General features: G+C 52.3%; 1 protein-coding gene across 10 annotated transcripts in view; it reads left to right on the forward strand.

Moving 5' to 3' along the window:
- The window catches only part of KCNT1 (potassium sodium-activated channel subfamily T member 1), an 81,522-nt gene that overhangs the window by 32,486 nt on the left and 34,325 nt on the right, over window positions 1-14,711 (forward strand). For 2 of the 10 annotated variants that reach the window (XM_032708290.1, XM_032708291.1), the window contains exon 1: window positions 5,370-5,912. The exons of 7 other annotated variants lie outside the window; for them this stretch is intronic. In XM_032708290.1, the coding sequence (XP_032564181.1) occupies window positions 5,764-5,912 (149 nt within the window). In that variant the 5' untranslated portion in view covers window positions 5,370-5,763. Of the gene's footprint in view, window positions 1-5,369; window positions 5,913-14,711 lie in introns of those variants that run through there. One more of the 10 variants, XM_032708292.1, reaches the window with a different exon arrangement.

The raw sequence follows: 14,711 nt of genomic DNA on the forward strand, positions 1-14,711 counted from the left end.
ATTAGCAATAGATTCCTTTCTTAGCTGGAGGACTCAGAGAGGCTGTGACCTCTTACAAGTTCCTGTGAAGTCACTGAGTTTTGGGCTTTTTTTTCCATCCTCTCTGTCCTACTCTGCATCCCCCTGGTGCATCTTGGCCCTCTCCAGACTGCAGGGAAAAGGATTGATTCCTGTGCTGAGCCCAGGGTAATAGAGGCTTGTTTTGGCTGCGGTGACAGTAATGGGCATTATGAATAATATGAATAATAATAATGGGAACACAGGTGGGGGAGTCACTGCGAGGCTTCTCATGTGTCTCTGCCCTGCTGCTCCCAGCCCGTTACTGGTGCTGTTTGTGGAGATGCCAAGGCATGGATTGACCTCAAAGAAAGCTGAAATTCTGGGAAATCCTCCCGTTATCTTTGGCACTCTGCTTCTGAGGGGTGGGGATGGCAGGACCCATGACCCTCAGACACAGAGGCTACGGGAACTTCAACGCAGGACGTGTCTGCAAGTGCTTTGAATTGCAAAGTGCTGCTGTGGCCCCAGCTGGCCCTGCCCTGCCCTGCTCTGACAGCACCAGCCCCTGGCTGTGTGGGGGATCCATGTCTCTCTCATGGGGAGCAGCCCCTGGGAAGCCCCAGGTCACCTGGAACAGCAGGTAGGAGTCCCCATCCATCCCTGACTTTCCTTCAGGAAGGATTTGATCCTCTGTATCTTTTAAACTCTGGTTTTCACTGCACAGCTCATCTCTGAGAAAGACCTGCTGGCTCTCCCAGCAGTGCTGGGCTCCTGCTCCCAGGCCATGGGCCAGAGAGGACCTTCCTCTCCAGGCTAATGGAAAAAAAAATGGAGAGAATTTTTTAATTGACTCGGAATCAATAGATAAAGTATTCTCTAAGCACTTTTATTAATAAATATATACATCCTTGCTGTCCAGAGAGGGTTGCCAAGCATCTCCTGTATATTCTAATATCTGCAATCTGAATTAATCAATGTATTGGTATCGTATTTGTGACTGTAAAAGGAATGAAGCTCTCTGGGTTCAACCCTCTCATGGGCTGCAACTCCAGCTGCTGATGGATAGTCAAAAATACAGGGAAAAGGGCCTGTCTTGTTAGGAAAAGAGTTAATTTGGCCATTCTTGAGCAGGGTGTGCTGTTCAGGGGAGCAGGTGAGGGGCTCCTGGGTGTTCAGGGTGCCCTGAGTGTGTCCATGCTCCCACCCATCCCTGTGCAGAGGGGAGCAGCACTGGCACCACTCCAGGATGGAAAGGCCAAAAGAAGGGGGATGGAGCATCAACGTTGTTTTTTTGCATTGTTTTCTTTTTTGGCAGATTTGTTATTTCACTGAAAGAAATGACAGAGTTAAAACTCTGGTGAGGAAGCAGAACCTCTGTCTTCTGTGATTTTAACTTCTCAGTGGAACAGAGAATGATTAGTAAACGTTTAAAAAAAACCCCAAATCTTTAGATTTCTTAAAAAATATGGACATTTCCAGACAGCTTTGTTGCAGGGGGATGTGTCTGCTGGTGTTTGAAGTGGCTTGGTGCTGGGCTGGCTGCAGGAACCTCGGTGGGGAGCTGGGGGGGTGGTTGCAGGGCTCTGCCTGAGCCTTGGCAACCTCCAAACATTGGCAGCTCTTGAAAAGCAATTTTGCGAAGTGCCTGGTGACAATGTAGGGCATCCCCTGGCGACTCCAGGGCAAAACTGATGCTTGTGCACTTCGTGAAAAACACTTCAGCAAGAGGCTGGGCCAGGGGGGGTTGTAGCATTTGTCGAAGTATTGGTTGTGCTCTGGAGTTTATTGAGCCATTAATGTCGTGCTGTGGCATTTGTTGGGGTCTTGAAATGTAAGAAGTGTTTGTGGCAGTAGTAAATGCCATGGGATCTTGTTTTTCCTTGGTGGTATGTTATTAAATAAAGGGAGATCAGGGGTGCCCTGCCAAGGCAGCAGGAGTACAGAGCAGCCAAAGGGGCCGTGCAGGGGAAGTTGATTTTCCTAGAGCTACTTGTCCAGTGGCTCCATAGAACCAGGGGGTTGCTGAAGGGGATAATAATGAACCTTAATGACTTTTCAGCTCTGGCTCCCTTGAGTTAACACTCTGTTTGTGTGAACACAGCCCCTCTTGTAGAGCAGCAGCTCTGCCATGGCTGATAAAGTCTCCCATGAGGTGCTGGTGCGGTCGGGAGCTGGTTTTCTCTTCTGGCAAAATGTGCTTCCCTACCCAGGCTACTTTTTGTGGGTTTGGAATTGTCTTTACAGAGCTGATGCTTTTCAAGGTGACTGTTGAAGGTTTTTAAATACATTAAAGTGGCTTTCCTTGCAGAAGGCTTTGCACACTTAACACCCTTGGGTGGTATCTCTACAGAACAGGTTTGTTTGCCAGAAGAAAATGAGGAAAACCCAACCCCTTCCTGCTTCATGAACCAGTTCTGATGGACTGGGTCATGCTTTATTAATAATAAGTTGAATACGTGCATAAAGGGAGTTTTGGCAGTTGGGACTGAAACCAACCTGAATGAGAGGGAGAATATTTAACAATGCACTTGCTGTGGATTCAATTAGGAGCAATGAAGAATCTGCTTCTTTCTAAATCTTATTTTCAGAAATATTATTACCCCTGCAACTGCTGCTCAGCAATTCCCAGCCATCTCCCCAGCCCCCCGGCACAGCAGTGGTCTCTGCATAATGTAGACACTGAAATGAGAAATCAGCACTTTGTAATGGGCTCTCAAACTAAAATTAAACATCGATTTCCTGGCTTGCAGTCAGATGGTTGCCATTCAGTTGACCCGGGGAGTGTTTCTGGACCAGAGGCATTCTTGCTCGGACTTTGATGTTACAGGGATTGTGTTTTGTTGATTTTTCCCTCCTGGATTCCCTGGGAGAACGTGCTGTTCAAACAAGGTGCTTGATGTGTGGCTTGCCCCTGGACTCCATGGGTTGAAGCACGGCCGAAAATGTCGCTGCAGGGCTGGCTCACCGAGCTGTGCTCCAGGGGGCACTTCCAGCCACGGCTCTTTCTAGGAACAGGCTGTTTCTCAGCCAGAGTGGGTGTTCTGGGTGTGCTGAATGGACTGGGCTGCCTTTTCTCCAGGTTCCTGCTTTGCTCCTTCTCCCTCAGCTGCTCCTCCTGACACACGGTGACCGTCGGGGAGGAGGTTTGGGAGGGGAGATGCTGCCAGGGCTGTGGGTCTTGAGGTGAAGTGGGGAACACGTTGCATTGCCGAGAGAGGGATATTTTTCTGACAGAGCTACAGCAAAGTAGCTGCTTCAGCAGCTCAGGGCAGAGCTGAGCTCTCTGAGTCACTCTGTGGGGTCATCCAGCCTCGCAGATGTTCCTCGGCATCGGGCGACCTCTTTTCCCCCTCGGAGGGGAATGGTTGCTCACACCCACGGCCCCGTTTGCAGCTTCTTCTGACCTGGTGTTGGGTCATTTCCCCCTGTCTGGTTTTCCTGTCTGAGTTTGTGTTCAAGTGCTTGACAGAGAAGGTGGCTTCATGGAGAGGCTCCTGCAGGCAGAGCTCCTGAAGGGGTTCTTTGATGTGCTTTTTGTCACCTTATGCAAAAGTATGACAGGAGGGTTTCCATTTTCCATTAAAATTCCCCAGGTCTTTCCCTAATCCCTCCCCTGTTCACGCTGCTCTGTGATGGCATTAGTGCTGAGATGATAACTTAAGCATAAGCCACTTTTCACATCTAATCTCAATCCTAAAATTAATGTTCTTCTGCAGTCAGAAATACAATAGAATTGTAGAATTTTCCCAAAAAGAGAGACCTGATTGCCCCCATCCCAGTGGCTCCTGTGGTCCAGGAGGATTCATCAGGCCCTTGAGCTGGGCACACTCCAATCCAGAGGGCTGACAGCAGTGATTATATTTGGGGTTTGAGAACAACGCCCTGAAGTAAAGAGATATGGAGCAATAAGTTGAAGATGAGGCTGAATCAAACCATGAAGCAGAAAGGAATGACTCGGGTAGGAAATGAATGCACTGAGCTAATGAATCACTTTGAGGCAAAACAAGAAATTAAATGTACTCTGAAAGCTGGCACATTAGCAAATGGGCTGTGGGTTTTTATCCATTTTACATTTCAAAATGCTGAAATAAAGGATGTTGTAGGATGAAATCCCATTAAGAAATAATGCCCGGAGTAGGGAAACAAGGATTTGGTTAACAGGAAACAGGGACTTTGTTTCTCTTCCCAGAGCAGCTGGGAACTGCCTTTGTGTCATGGGGCAAATCACTGCTGGGCATTGATCTCTGAGGGGAGAGCAGAGCTGGTTGTGCCTGGTGAGGGAGGAGAAGGGAAGGATTGGCCTTTGCTTCACAGAGGTTGGTGCAAGACACGAGTGCCAAGTGCTCCTACAGCCAGGGGGGATTATGGAGGTGTGTGGTGTGGCTGGGACACAGAGCTGGTGCCAGAAGGGATTGTCAGGGGAGTACTTTGGATCCCATTCCAAGGCAGCTCCTGCCCTCCCCTCACAGCCAACCTTTGCCCAGCTACCCTTCCCAGGCTCTGGGAAGACCCTTCCAGGTGTCAGTATGTTGACGTGTCAATTTTAAAGGAACCCCCTGGTGAAGCTGAATTATTTGCACTTGTTCCTGTGGTGACATCCTGCTGGGGTCAGTCCTTGCATTTACTCTTGGTGGGGCAGCATTGCCACCCCACTGCTGGGCCGCGGGGCAGCGCTGGCGTGGGGTGTTGTCACGCCGTGGGGTGGGGTTGGCATGACTCGGGGTGATGGTGGCAGACCTTGGGGGGATGTTGGCGTGCTGTGGGTGATGTGGCAGAGCTGGGGTGGTGTCGGGCCGCCGCTGTCCGTGGTGCTGAGCCCTGTGCCCCCTCCCACAGCGCTGCAGCACCGTCCAGGGCCACTGGAAGATGCTGTTTGTTGTGGCTGCCATCGAGCACGAGCAGCTGTGGACTGGTGGCATCCCCAAAAGAGGGCGGGATACATCACCATTTCCCCCTCTCCCCCCTTTCCAATCCCACCTGTACTGAGGGACTCGGGGGGATTATCACCTGCTCAGGTCTCCACTGGCCACAGTGAATTCTCTTTTCTGTTTGACATCTTCAGAGGTCGATGCCAAGCACCTTCAAGGAGCAGCAGCTTTTGTTGTCACCTGAAGAGGGAAATCTGGGTCATCCTGGGCCAGGTAACGTGCACCTGCCTGGCCAGGTGAGCAGTGCCTGAGCCCCAGCAGTGAGTTCCTCTCCTCTGGGTTCACACTGGGTGCTTTCAGGAGGGGACCTTGCTCTGCTGCTTTGTGTGTGCGAGCCAAGCCTGCTGAGTCTGTTCCCTGGCACGCAGTCCACACTCTGCTCTGTACACAGAGGAATAAGATAAAAAAGCTTCCTCCCCCTCATGTTGCTACTGAAAAACAGGGATGGGGGGAAAAAAAATATAATCCTCCAGCCCCTGCCCTGCCTGTGGTGATAAGAGCAATGCAATCTTTTCTTTAACCGAGGCAGGGCAGTTTCATTATTCAGCAAACAAAGCCCTTTCGGGGATTTCTGCATTGTGGATGTTTTCTCGGTTGTTTTGCACCAAATTCGTCGCAGCAGCAAGGCCACAGAGTTTGCCTTGACTCCCCTCACTACCAAAATAAATGTACAGGGCAGGATTGTTCCACTGAGCAGCTGTGACTGGGGAGAGAGAAGAAGGAAGGAGATGGTACGTGCCGACAGCTCTAAACTGATTGCGGTGAGGATTGCTATGTATGAGAGAGTTCAGGGGGGAAACAGGAGGAAGTCACAGAGGCAGCCAAAGCTCGCAGGATGGCGAGAGCCAAGCTGAAGAATTCTCCTTCTGAGAGCAATTCCCATGTCAAAACTGTCCCGCCTGCGACGACAGAAGATGTCCATGGGGTGAGCCCCTTGTTGCCGTCTCGGAGGATGGGATCCATGGGGAGTGATGTCGGACAAAGGTATTGCAGGACTGCAGTGGTGCGTGGGGCGGGTGGGGGGGAGGCAGCACCTTTTATCTTTTAAATGAGAGGGGAAGGATTAGAGCCTCCACAGGCTGGAGGGGTGGTGGATCAAATCCTTCTCATAGAGCCACACTGGCTCCGAAGTTGTATTATGAAATAGGGAGCTGGGGCAGAAGAAAGCCAATCCCTTTAAATTTTTTATAAGTGCTTCTTGATTTTTTTATATGCCTAAAGCATGTCTGAATGGCAGCCTGAGTCCGTGGGGCTGCCACACATCACTGTTAACTTGCCTTGCACCTTCTCTGTGCAGTATAAAACCAAAGCTTAATTACACTAACATCATGATCGGCGCTGTACAGTAGCCCCATGTTTGCATGGCAGGAGAGATGCTCCATCTGAGCAAGAATTTACTTGTAACTGCAATACAAAAAAAAAAAAAAAAGCTGCTGTAGGAAATGCTGCAGCCTTTCTGCAAGCTCACAGCTGAGTGTACAGCCAGGAGGGAGCTGATTTTTCAGGAGGATGGAAATGCTTTACACTGCGCTGGGATTACAGTGTTTCAGAAGGAGCCAGGTCCCCTAGTTACGATGAGGATGCATATGTCACCAACTCAGTCCTTGTTCTGTTCATTCCATTTTCTGTTTCGTTTTTTTTCCACCATCTATCCAACCTTTCAGCCCATCCCTGCTGCCTCCCCTCCTGGCAGGAACTGCCTCACCTGTGACTGTGTACTGTGCGTCTTCTAGGATGTGGTTTGGTGCAGATGAGCGCGGTAGGAAGGCTTCTGCTCGTGGTGAATTTTACTTGTTTGGCTTCAGATTGGAATGAATTAACGCCTCAGCCTCAGTCTCCTGGCATATCTGGGGGGAGGGTGGCACCCAGCCAGGAGGAGCAGCTGTGTCCCCGCGGGGGAAGCCGGGGAGGGAGGTGTGCGTTGCGGGAGCACCGGCGCGGCCGTTCCCGGTGCCGAGCCGTGCCGGGCACATGCTTCAGTCTCCAGGTCTGGGAGGCAGAGTCCTGGTGTGTCCCTGGTGCGAAGTGCCAGCTCTCCAGATGGCACCGGTGCTGGTGCTCTGGTGAGCAAACACTTGGATCTGGTGGGTCTGAATTGGCCAGGCAAGGGCTTGCACGTGTGGGGAGCTGCAGACGGGCACTGTGTGGGTGCAGTGGGACTAAATCCCTGGAGCTGGTGTGGTCTCAGCACGTTTTGATGAACAATCTGAGTGTGCTCCCAGTGCTGATCAGGCTGCTCATGCTCTGCTTTTGTGTCTTGTCTCATTGCTTCAAAAAGACACCAAAACTGGACCTGTTCTGGGGGTACCTGCACCTCTGAGTGCACGTCCTGGGCTCCGCTGTGGGCAAAGTCTTTGGAACAAGCACCTCCTCTCTGTGCCATTCCAGGTGCTGAGGGTGTACCCCTCAGGGCAGGGCTAGTGGCCAAATCCAGCTGTGCTGTGACTAGAAAAATACAACTGGGGACTCCTACGAGCTCATCCTAACCACTGCTAATCAGCTGTGATTAAACATGCAAGAGGGGCTTCTCCTCTCCAGCACTCAGGGGCTTGGTGGGTTCCTGCCCAGGGCCAGGGAGCCAAATCTTCATCCCAGGGCTGACCCTCCTTGTCTCTTGTGTGAGCACAGCATAAAGGAGGGGTGCTACAAGGCCTCCTTGGATCTGGAGGGGGGCAGCAATTCCAAAAATTGCATCGCTACAGTGTTTTAGTGGATCCTTGACAGGGGACAGCGTGCAGAGCACACGGGGTGCCTCAGGGCTGTGTGAAAGACCCAATTCCCCGAGTTTTGCTGGAGTTTCAAGTGTTTGCTGCAATCCTGTTGTGAGGAGCTGATGCTGGGAGGTAGAGGAGTTGGTGGCACACTTTTCTCCTCGTGTGCCTGCGGGCAGAGCCCCGCGAGCTGCAGCTTGCGGTGTCTGGATTCCCGAGTGCCGGGCTTCCCTCCTTCCCTGTGTGCTGCTTCCCAACGATGAGTTGGCAGTTAAGATTTGTGCACTTCTCTTCAGCCGCCTGTGCAAGCAACAAAGGCAGGAAGATTGGTTTGGGAGTGATGAATAAGGTGTTTGAGGTGCTTCGTCTCCTCCAAAGCCAGACACAAGCAGCGTTATCAAGTCGGCAGCGACAATTGTCACTGGGAGTTGGGAGTGAATTAGCAGGTGATGGTGGAAGGAGATGTGTGTTAGAGGATGTTCTCAGGGATGCAAATGATTTCTCCAGATGATTGAAGCCAGTGAAATAATTCTCACCTACTTTATTTACCTCCTTACTCTGTCTCTTAGTCATTGCAGCACCTCAGAGCTTTTAGGAGTTCCCAGTCAAAACAGGAGGAAAGGATTTGAATTCATCTGAGGAGAAACCACTCCACAGATGTGTATTATTCTACACTTGGAAGGCAAAAAGGGGACTTCAGGGGTGTCCCTGGGCATCCTGGATAAGGATTTTTTCCTGTGTGTGGGGTGGGACCAGCCCAGGCTGCCCCTGTGGGAATATCTCCCACTGAAGAGGCTTGGAGCTACTTCTGTACATCAGGGACTGCTGTGAGATGGGGTTGGAAGCAGGGCAGCCTCTAGGCTATGCCAGGGAGGGCAGGCTCAGCTGCAGACCATCTGCCTGGGCACTGAAACTCTTCTGGCAGCAGTGATAGCAACTGGAGAAGCCGGGAGAGGCTGAGCCTTTCCCTGCGAGCCGGGTTTTTCCTGAGGCAGGTTGGTTCCCTGTGCCTTGTGTTGGGAGGGATTTGAAAGGGAAAGGTGTGATGGGGAACAAAGTCAGAGCAGAGCCCAGCTGTGCTCCGAGCTCTCTGTGGAACGCTGTGCGTTTGGGGAGAAGCTGCTGGCGGGAGGCAGGACGTGGAAATATCTGCTTGGATCCCATTCCATGGGCCGGTGATCTCCCTGTAACACCGGAGGGGTGGGTTTAAAAACACAAACAAACGTTTTTACAAGATAACCATGTCCTGTTTGTGCAGCTCTGCTGGAAGCAGGGGAAGCTCTGGCCACTGCCTGTCCCGGGGAACAGTGGTATTCCAACGGGATTGCAAACATTCCCTTTAGGTATCTGCTTTGGACACTCTGCTCCAGACCTTGGCAGGGCTCTGTATCCCCCCCTCGCCTCCTTGAGTTGTGTTTGTTGAGCTGCCGAAATCTGAACTGCTGAAGGTTTGGGGGAGAAAATTAGCATTGCAGAAGAGCTGGGATTGGAAAGGACCCTGGAGGGCTCTGCTCCAAACCTGCTCAAAGCTGGACAGGCTTTAAAGTTGTCCCAGCTGGCTCAGGACCAGCCCTGCTGAGTTCTGAACATCTTGCTGGAGATTTCTCAGCTTTTCTGGGTGCCGGGTGCAGGGTTTGGTCACTCCCAGGGGGAATAATTTTTCCCTCTGCATCTCATACCTGTTCTCTCCTGTCCCTTTGCTGTGTGTGTCCCAGAGGGGGGTGACTGCTCCTCACCCATCGGGGCAGCAGTTGGATCCTTCCCTTCCTTTCTCCTTCAGGCTGCACGTTCCCACCTCCCGCAGCCTTGCCTCGTCTCTCGGTTTGAGATATTTTTGGCAGGAATAAATGGGACTTTGCTTCAGCCCTGTTCCAGTCAACAAGGTGGCTGGAGTCTCCTCAGAGGCAAACAGCAGCATTCTGCTGGGGCAAGTTTACTGGGAGGTTTCTTGAAGGTAAAGCACTCTGGGCAGTGAGGAATTCACCCAAATGCAGCTGAAAATGGAATTTCTGGCCGGTCGATGTTTCGTTCCTGCTGGGGGCAGCCAGGTATCAACAGACAGGTCTGGCTCAGTGTGTTTTCATTGCCTGGCACTTGCACACAAGGAGACCACAGGCAGGTCCAGTCTGGCCAGTGAAACCATTGCAGCTGCTGTGTCCTTGCAGGCAGCTCTCCGGGGGATGTTCTCCGGAGCAGGTCGGAGCAGCCTGGATACAATTCTCTGCCGAACCATCCCCGTGCTGCGCTGCTGAATCCCCTCCCAGGGGGACAATAAGTCAACAGCTAATTTATTTATTTTTAACATCTCTTTAATAACAAAAGCTTTGTTGGAAAAAGTGCTTTCAGAGCTGTATCTCTGCCTTCAGCCAGTGCCATGTGCTGGTCGGGCACCTCCGCTCCCGGTGAGGCGGCTTTGGGCAGGAGAAGTGCTGTGCCAGGGACATTCCCTGGGTGGGGTTTGCTCACCCCTGCCCTGCCAATGTATGCTCCAGCCTCGGGTCTTCTGCTGCTGCTCTGCTGGCTGTGGATGAGGGTTCATACACCAGGTATTTGGGCAGTGCTGAGGCTGGGGATGTTGAGAGGGTTCGTGATGGGAGGATTTCTGCATCTGTGCCAGACCTGGCTCCTGCACTGCTCCTCTCTGAGCTGGGATTTAGCTGCCACTTTGGGAGGGAGGGCAGGAACTGGCTTTGCTGTGGGAACCTTTATGGGGAAGACCTGAAACAGAGCCTGGGGGAGTCCAACAGTTTTGCTTAAAAAGCATTTTGGTCTTGATCTGCTTTCCCTCTGACTGGGCAGGGCAGCCCCTCACTGGGGTGTATTTTTGGCAGAGGTGTCTCTGTCTGGGGAACACCAAGTCCAGCTGGGGTTCACTCTGCCATACAGCTGTTTGCTGACAGGGTGTTGGTGTGTGATGGTTGCCCAGACTGGAGCGTGGTGTCTCCAACCCTTCCCTCAGCAGTAACCAAACCACAGGCTGGTCTCAGCTCTGGGGTCCAACCTCCAGCCTGCCCGTGGGTCTGTGCCTGGCACTCCCATGGGAAGGTGCTCACTGAGCATCACCTCTCCTTCCAGCCTTGAGTGTGTTTTCCTTGGCATTGTCAGGCCTGAGGGGTGGCACTGCTCACACATCATTTAACCTGGGAGTTTCTGGGCACTGCTGGGTGATGCCAAGGGTGTTTTCAGTGTAGGACCACTGCAGAAATCGGGCAGGGTGCTCAGCTGCTGAACTCCACTGTAAGGGCAGCAAGGGAATGCACTCCTTGATCCTGATGAACAAGAAACAATCCCAGATCCTGCTGCCAGCACAGGGAGCTGACCGTTGGCATCCTTTGCACTAAACAGAGCTGTTCATAAACAGCAGCAATTCCATCCCAGGCTTGAGCCTGACTTCTTCTTGTCCTTGTTCTGGAGCCACTAGAATGGCCCCCAAACTGCTGGAATGGCCCCTGAGCTGCTGGAATGGCCCCCAGGCTCTGCTCATCCTCCGTTTTGTACCCACTCCTGTGCTCAGGGACAGGACCCCCATCACAGTGTCCCAACCAGGGCCCAGCTCTCAGCTCCCTCGTGCAGTCTTGGATGTGTTTCAGGGTCTGGTCCCGTGTCTGTGGTTCCCATCCCTCACCCCCCTGTCCCTGTCTCCAGCACGCTCTGGCACAAAGTGTTTGTGCCCTGGGCACGGGGTGATGCCACCCCCTGAGCTGGGTGCTGGAGGGGAACAGGCTGGGCTGGGGAAGTGCTGAGCTCTCCTCCCACGGCTGCTGGGGAGCCGCCAGCACTGCTGAGAGTGTCGGTGCCCTACATAGCACTGCCAACCAGACACCATCCCCACCCAAGGATGCCACGCTCAGCACAGCACTTGGGCTTTGGCTCTGTTTATTTTAGATCTCTCATTCCCACCAGGTCTCATCAGGGCACAGGGATTAGCATGTTCCTCCTCCAGGAGAGGCTTTCCTGCTTGCTGGAAGAGCGAGATGCCAACTACAACCATCCCTCTGAGTGGGCACGCGGGGCTGTGCAGGACCATGACGGGGGGGTCTCATAACCCCCTTCCAAGCTCAGGCCCAGTCCTTCCTCTACAAGGATCGAGCACTTGTCAGGACTCCAGGGACTCATTAAAAGCTCATTAGCAAAAACAGGGAGCTGTGTGTTAGAGCAGCCTCAGGATCTGAGGGCGTTTTTGCCCAGTGCCCAGTCTTGGCAGTGAAGGGAGGTTGTAGCCAGGTGGGATTGGTCTGTTCTCCCAAGTGACAATCACTAGAACAAGAGGAAACAACCTCAAGTTGTGCCAGGGAAGATTTAGGTTGGATTTGGGGCAAAATTTCTTCACCAAAAGGGTTGTCCAGGCCTGGCACAGCTGCCCAGGGCAGTGGTGGAGTCACCATCCCTGGAGGGATTTACTTGACGTGTGGTTGTGGCGCTTGGGGACATGGGATAGTGGTGGGTTTGGCAGTGCTGGGGGAACAATCAGATCTGATGATCTTGGACATCCTTTCCAACCTACAATTTTATGATTCTGGGGGAGGCACAACTTCCTGAAGGGAACTGCAGGCAGTGCTGGACAGTGGGCTGGGAACAGCTTGTCCGGCTGCAGCGAGCGACACTGCGGCTTTGGCACCGCGTCTGTTTGCTTACAAACTTTCTGTGTTTTAGTTGTGATAGGGGTTTTGCAGAGGAAAGCCAAGGAAAAGTACCTCTGTGATTAAGGAAGTACCTTGAGGAGGCAGCTGAGCCCAGGCTGCCTCCCTGCCTGTGCGGGTGCTCTGCCTCTGGTCGTGGAAGGGCTTGTCCGTGTGGCACTTTTCCAGCTGTCAGCACGTGCCCTGAGCAGTTGGTGGCTTTTCCAGGTGCCCACCAGCACACCTCCAAACTGGGGGTGCTGGAGGCTGCATCCTGCTCCCTCCTCATCCCTGCTCCCTCCTGCAGCCAGGAAGGTGGGCTGTCCTTCCCCTCCCCTCTCGCACACGTTTGTGAGCAGGACGTGTGCACCTTCCTCTCCCTTTCCCCTTCCTCTTGCTCGTTCCTTCTCCCCCTCTTTACTTTCTTTTTTCATCTCCTTCCATCTGTCCTTCTCACATCAGGCTATTTTGGGCTGAGTTTCTCACTGTCAATATGGTAGGAACCGTGGTGCAGCTCATGTCTTTAGAGCATGAGCAGCACTTCAGGAAGCCTTCCCAAGCACTTACCTTGCTTGGCTCATCTTAACCCCCCCCCCGCCTTGACCTCATCTTGAAGGCATTTTGAGATCAGGGTGAAAAGGCATTAAATCCTTCCCATGGCCAGAGGAGAAAACCATCAGATTTAATACCTTTTTACCCTGTCTCTAAACACCTCTGCAAGTGGTGATTAAGCAGCCTGAAGCCAAGCGTGGTGTTGGCAGGTCATTACTTGTGTCTTTTTAACTCTCAGAGGCTTTAAGTCAAGGCATGATTTTGTTTTTTGGGTTTTTTTTTTTGTTTGGAAATGATGGCTGTAAATTGAATAGGAAATGCAGAACCAGGGGTGAATTTTTAATACTCTTCATTTACCAAAAATCCAAGAGACAGCAGGGAAGGCGCAGGGCTGGCAGGGAGTTTGCTGGGAGGGAGCAGGGCTCTCTCTGTGAGCTGGGCTGAGCTGCTGCTGTGCTTTGCTGCTCTCTCCATCTGAGCATCCTCGAGCACTTGAAAGGCAGGGACAGTTTTTAGCCTCAAATTATCTGCATGAGGCAGATGAGCCAAATGCCACCTGGATCCCGCAGTGCCCTGGCAGGGCTGGGAGCAGAACTGGGGCTTGGCATGGCTGCCTTCCTACCCTGGAGAGAAGGGGGCTGGTTCTGCTACCCAAATTCTTGGGGTACTGGAGCCCAGGGGTGCTGCTCACATCCCTGCCCAGCTCAGGGGAGCAGAACTGCTTTGCTGGGGTGTGCTGGAGCCAGAGCTGAGGAGGCAGATGAGGTGGAAGGTGGCTGCTCAGCTGAGGAGCTGCCTCCAGCATGGGTGGGCAGGTGATTGCTCTCTCTTTTACATAAGCAAGGTTTATTATGGCTTTTGTTCTAATAATAAATGTGCCTTTGTCTCTTCACCTTCTAATAAAACCTTTCTTTTTTGTAAGGGGCTGCAGCTTGAAAGGTGGGGGCAGACGTGTCTCTGGAGCAGCCAAGTTCCTTCCCCCTCTGCTCCTCTCCTTTCTCCCATCCTTTCCTGCTCTGCCCTTCTCTCTGGGAGGTGCTGCTTGTGCCAGCCAGGAGCTTGGCATTGTGACTTAATGCTTAGCAACACCAGGGCAAGGGGCCTCAGCTTTCCCTGTCTGGGTATGGCATTTGTCTCCCAGGCCCCGGACTCCAGGAGGGAGCGAAGGTCGGGCTCGCAGCCTGTGCCATGGTTATTTTCCGTGGTAGGAATGAGATGAGTTGAGGTTTGTCTGCACAGGGATACCCAGGGAGGCAGATCTGGATGAAATAAAAAGGTGAATTTGAAGCAGATTATCTAAAACGCATTAAAAGCCAGTGCAACCTTTCTGACGCCGTTAAATGGTTTTAGTTCTGTCTGTTGTAAATCACTGATAATAAGTTTTGGGATCTGGAAAACAGCTGTTTTCCAGATGAGATTTGGAATGATTTTTAGTTTTCTTAGAAAAATTTCCATATTTTCTCAGCGATTGGACTGTTTATGAGAATTTGGGTGCCTGGTGGGAAAGAGGAGTTTGGGGAAGGCGTCCTGGGAATCCTGCTGGCTCATCCCAGTGCTCTGGAACCCACAGTAGTGCCAGACCTGCAGGGTCTGCAGGACCCCATCAGGCTGTGTGATTAAATGTGTTTCTGCTGTTTGGTGTTCAGGAGTGTTGTTGTGCACTGGGGAGCTGCAGCTGGAATGAGCCCCTTCCTGGCTGCCAGCTGGCTCTAGATTAGGAGAAAACCAAATCATCCGCTGATTCTTTCCCCATAAACATCTCTGCGAGGCATAAAAGGCTACTGTTCAAAACCAAACACAAGTGGAGGGGCTTGAGCAGCCCCTGCTGCTAACGTGGGATAATCCAATTTGGCAGGAGGGAGGCTGAGCTGGCGAGCTCCTTCCCGCGGGCTGTGCCTGCC

Source organism: Chiroxiphia lanceolata, chromosome 21 (assembly GCF_009829145.1).
Source record: "Chiroxiphia lanceolata isolate bChiLan1 chromosome 21, bChiLan1.pri, whole genome shotgun sequence".
Taxonomy (NCBI): domain Eukaryota; kingdom Metazoa; phylum Chordata; class Aves; order Passeriformes; family Pipridae; genus Chiroxiphia; species Chiroxiphia lanceolata.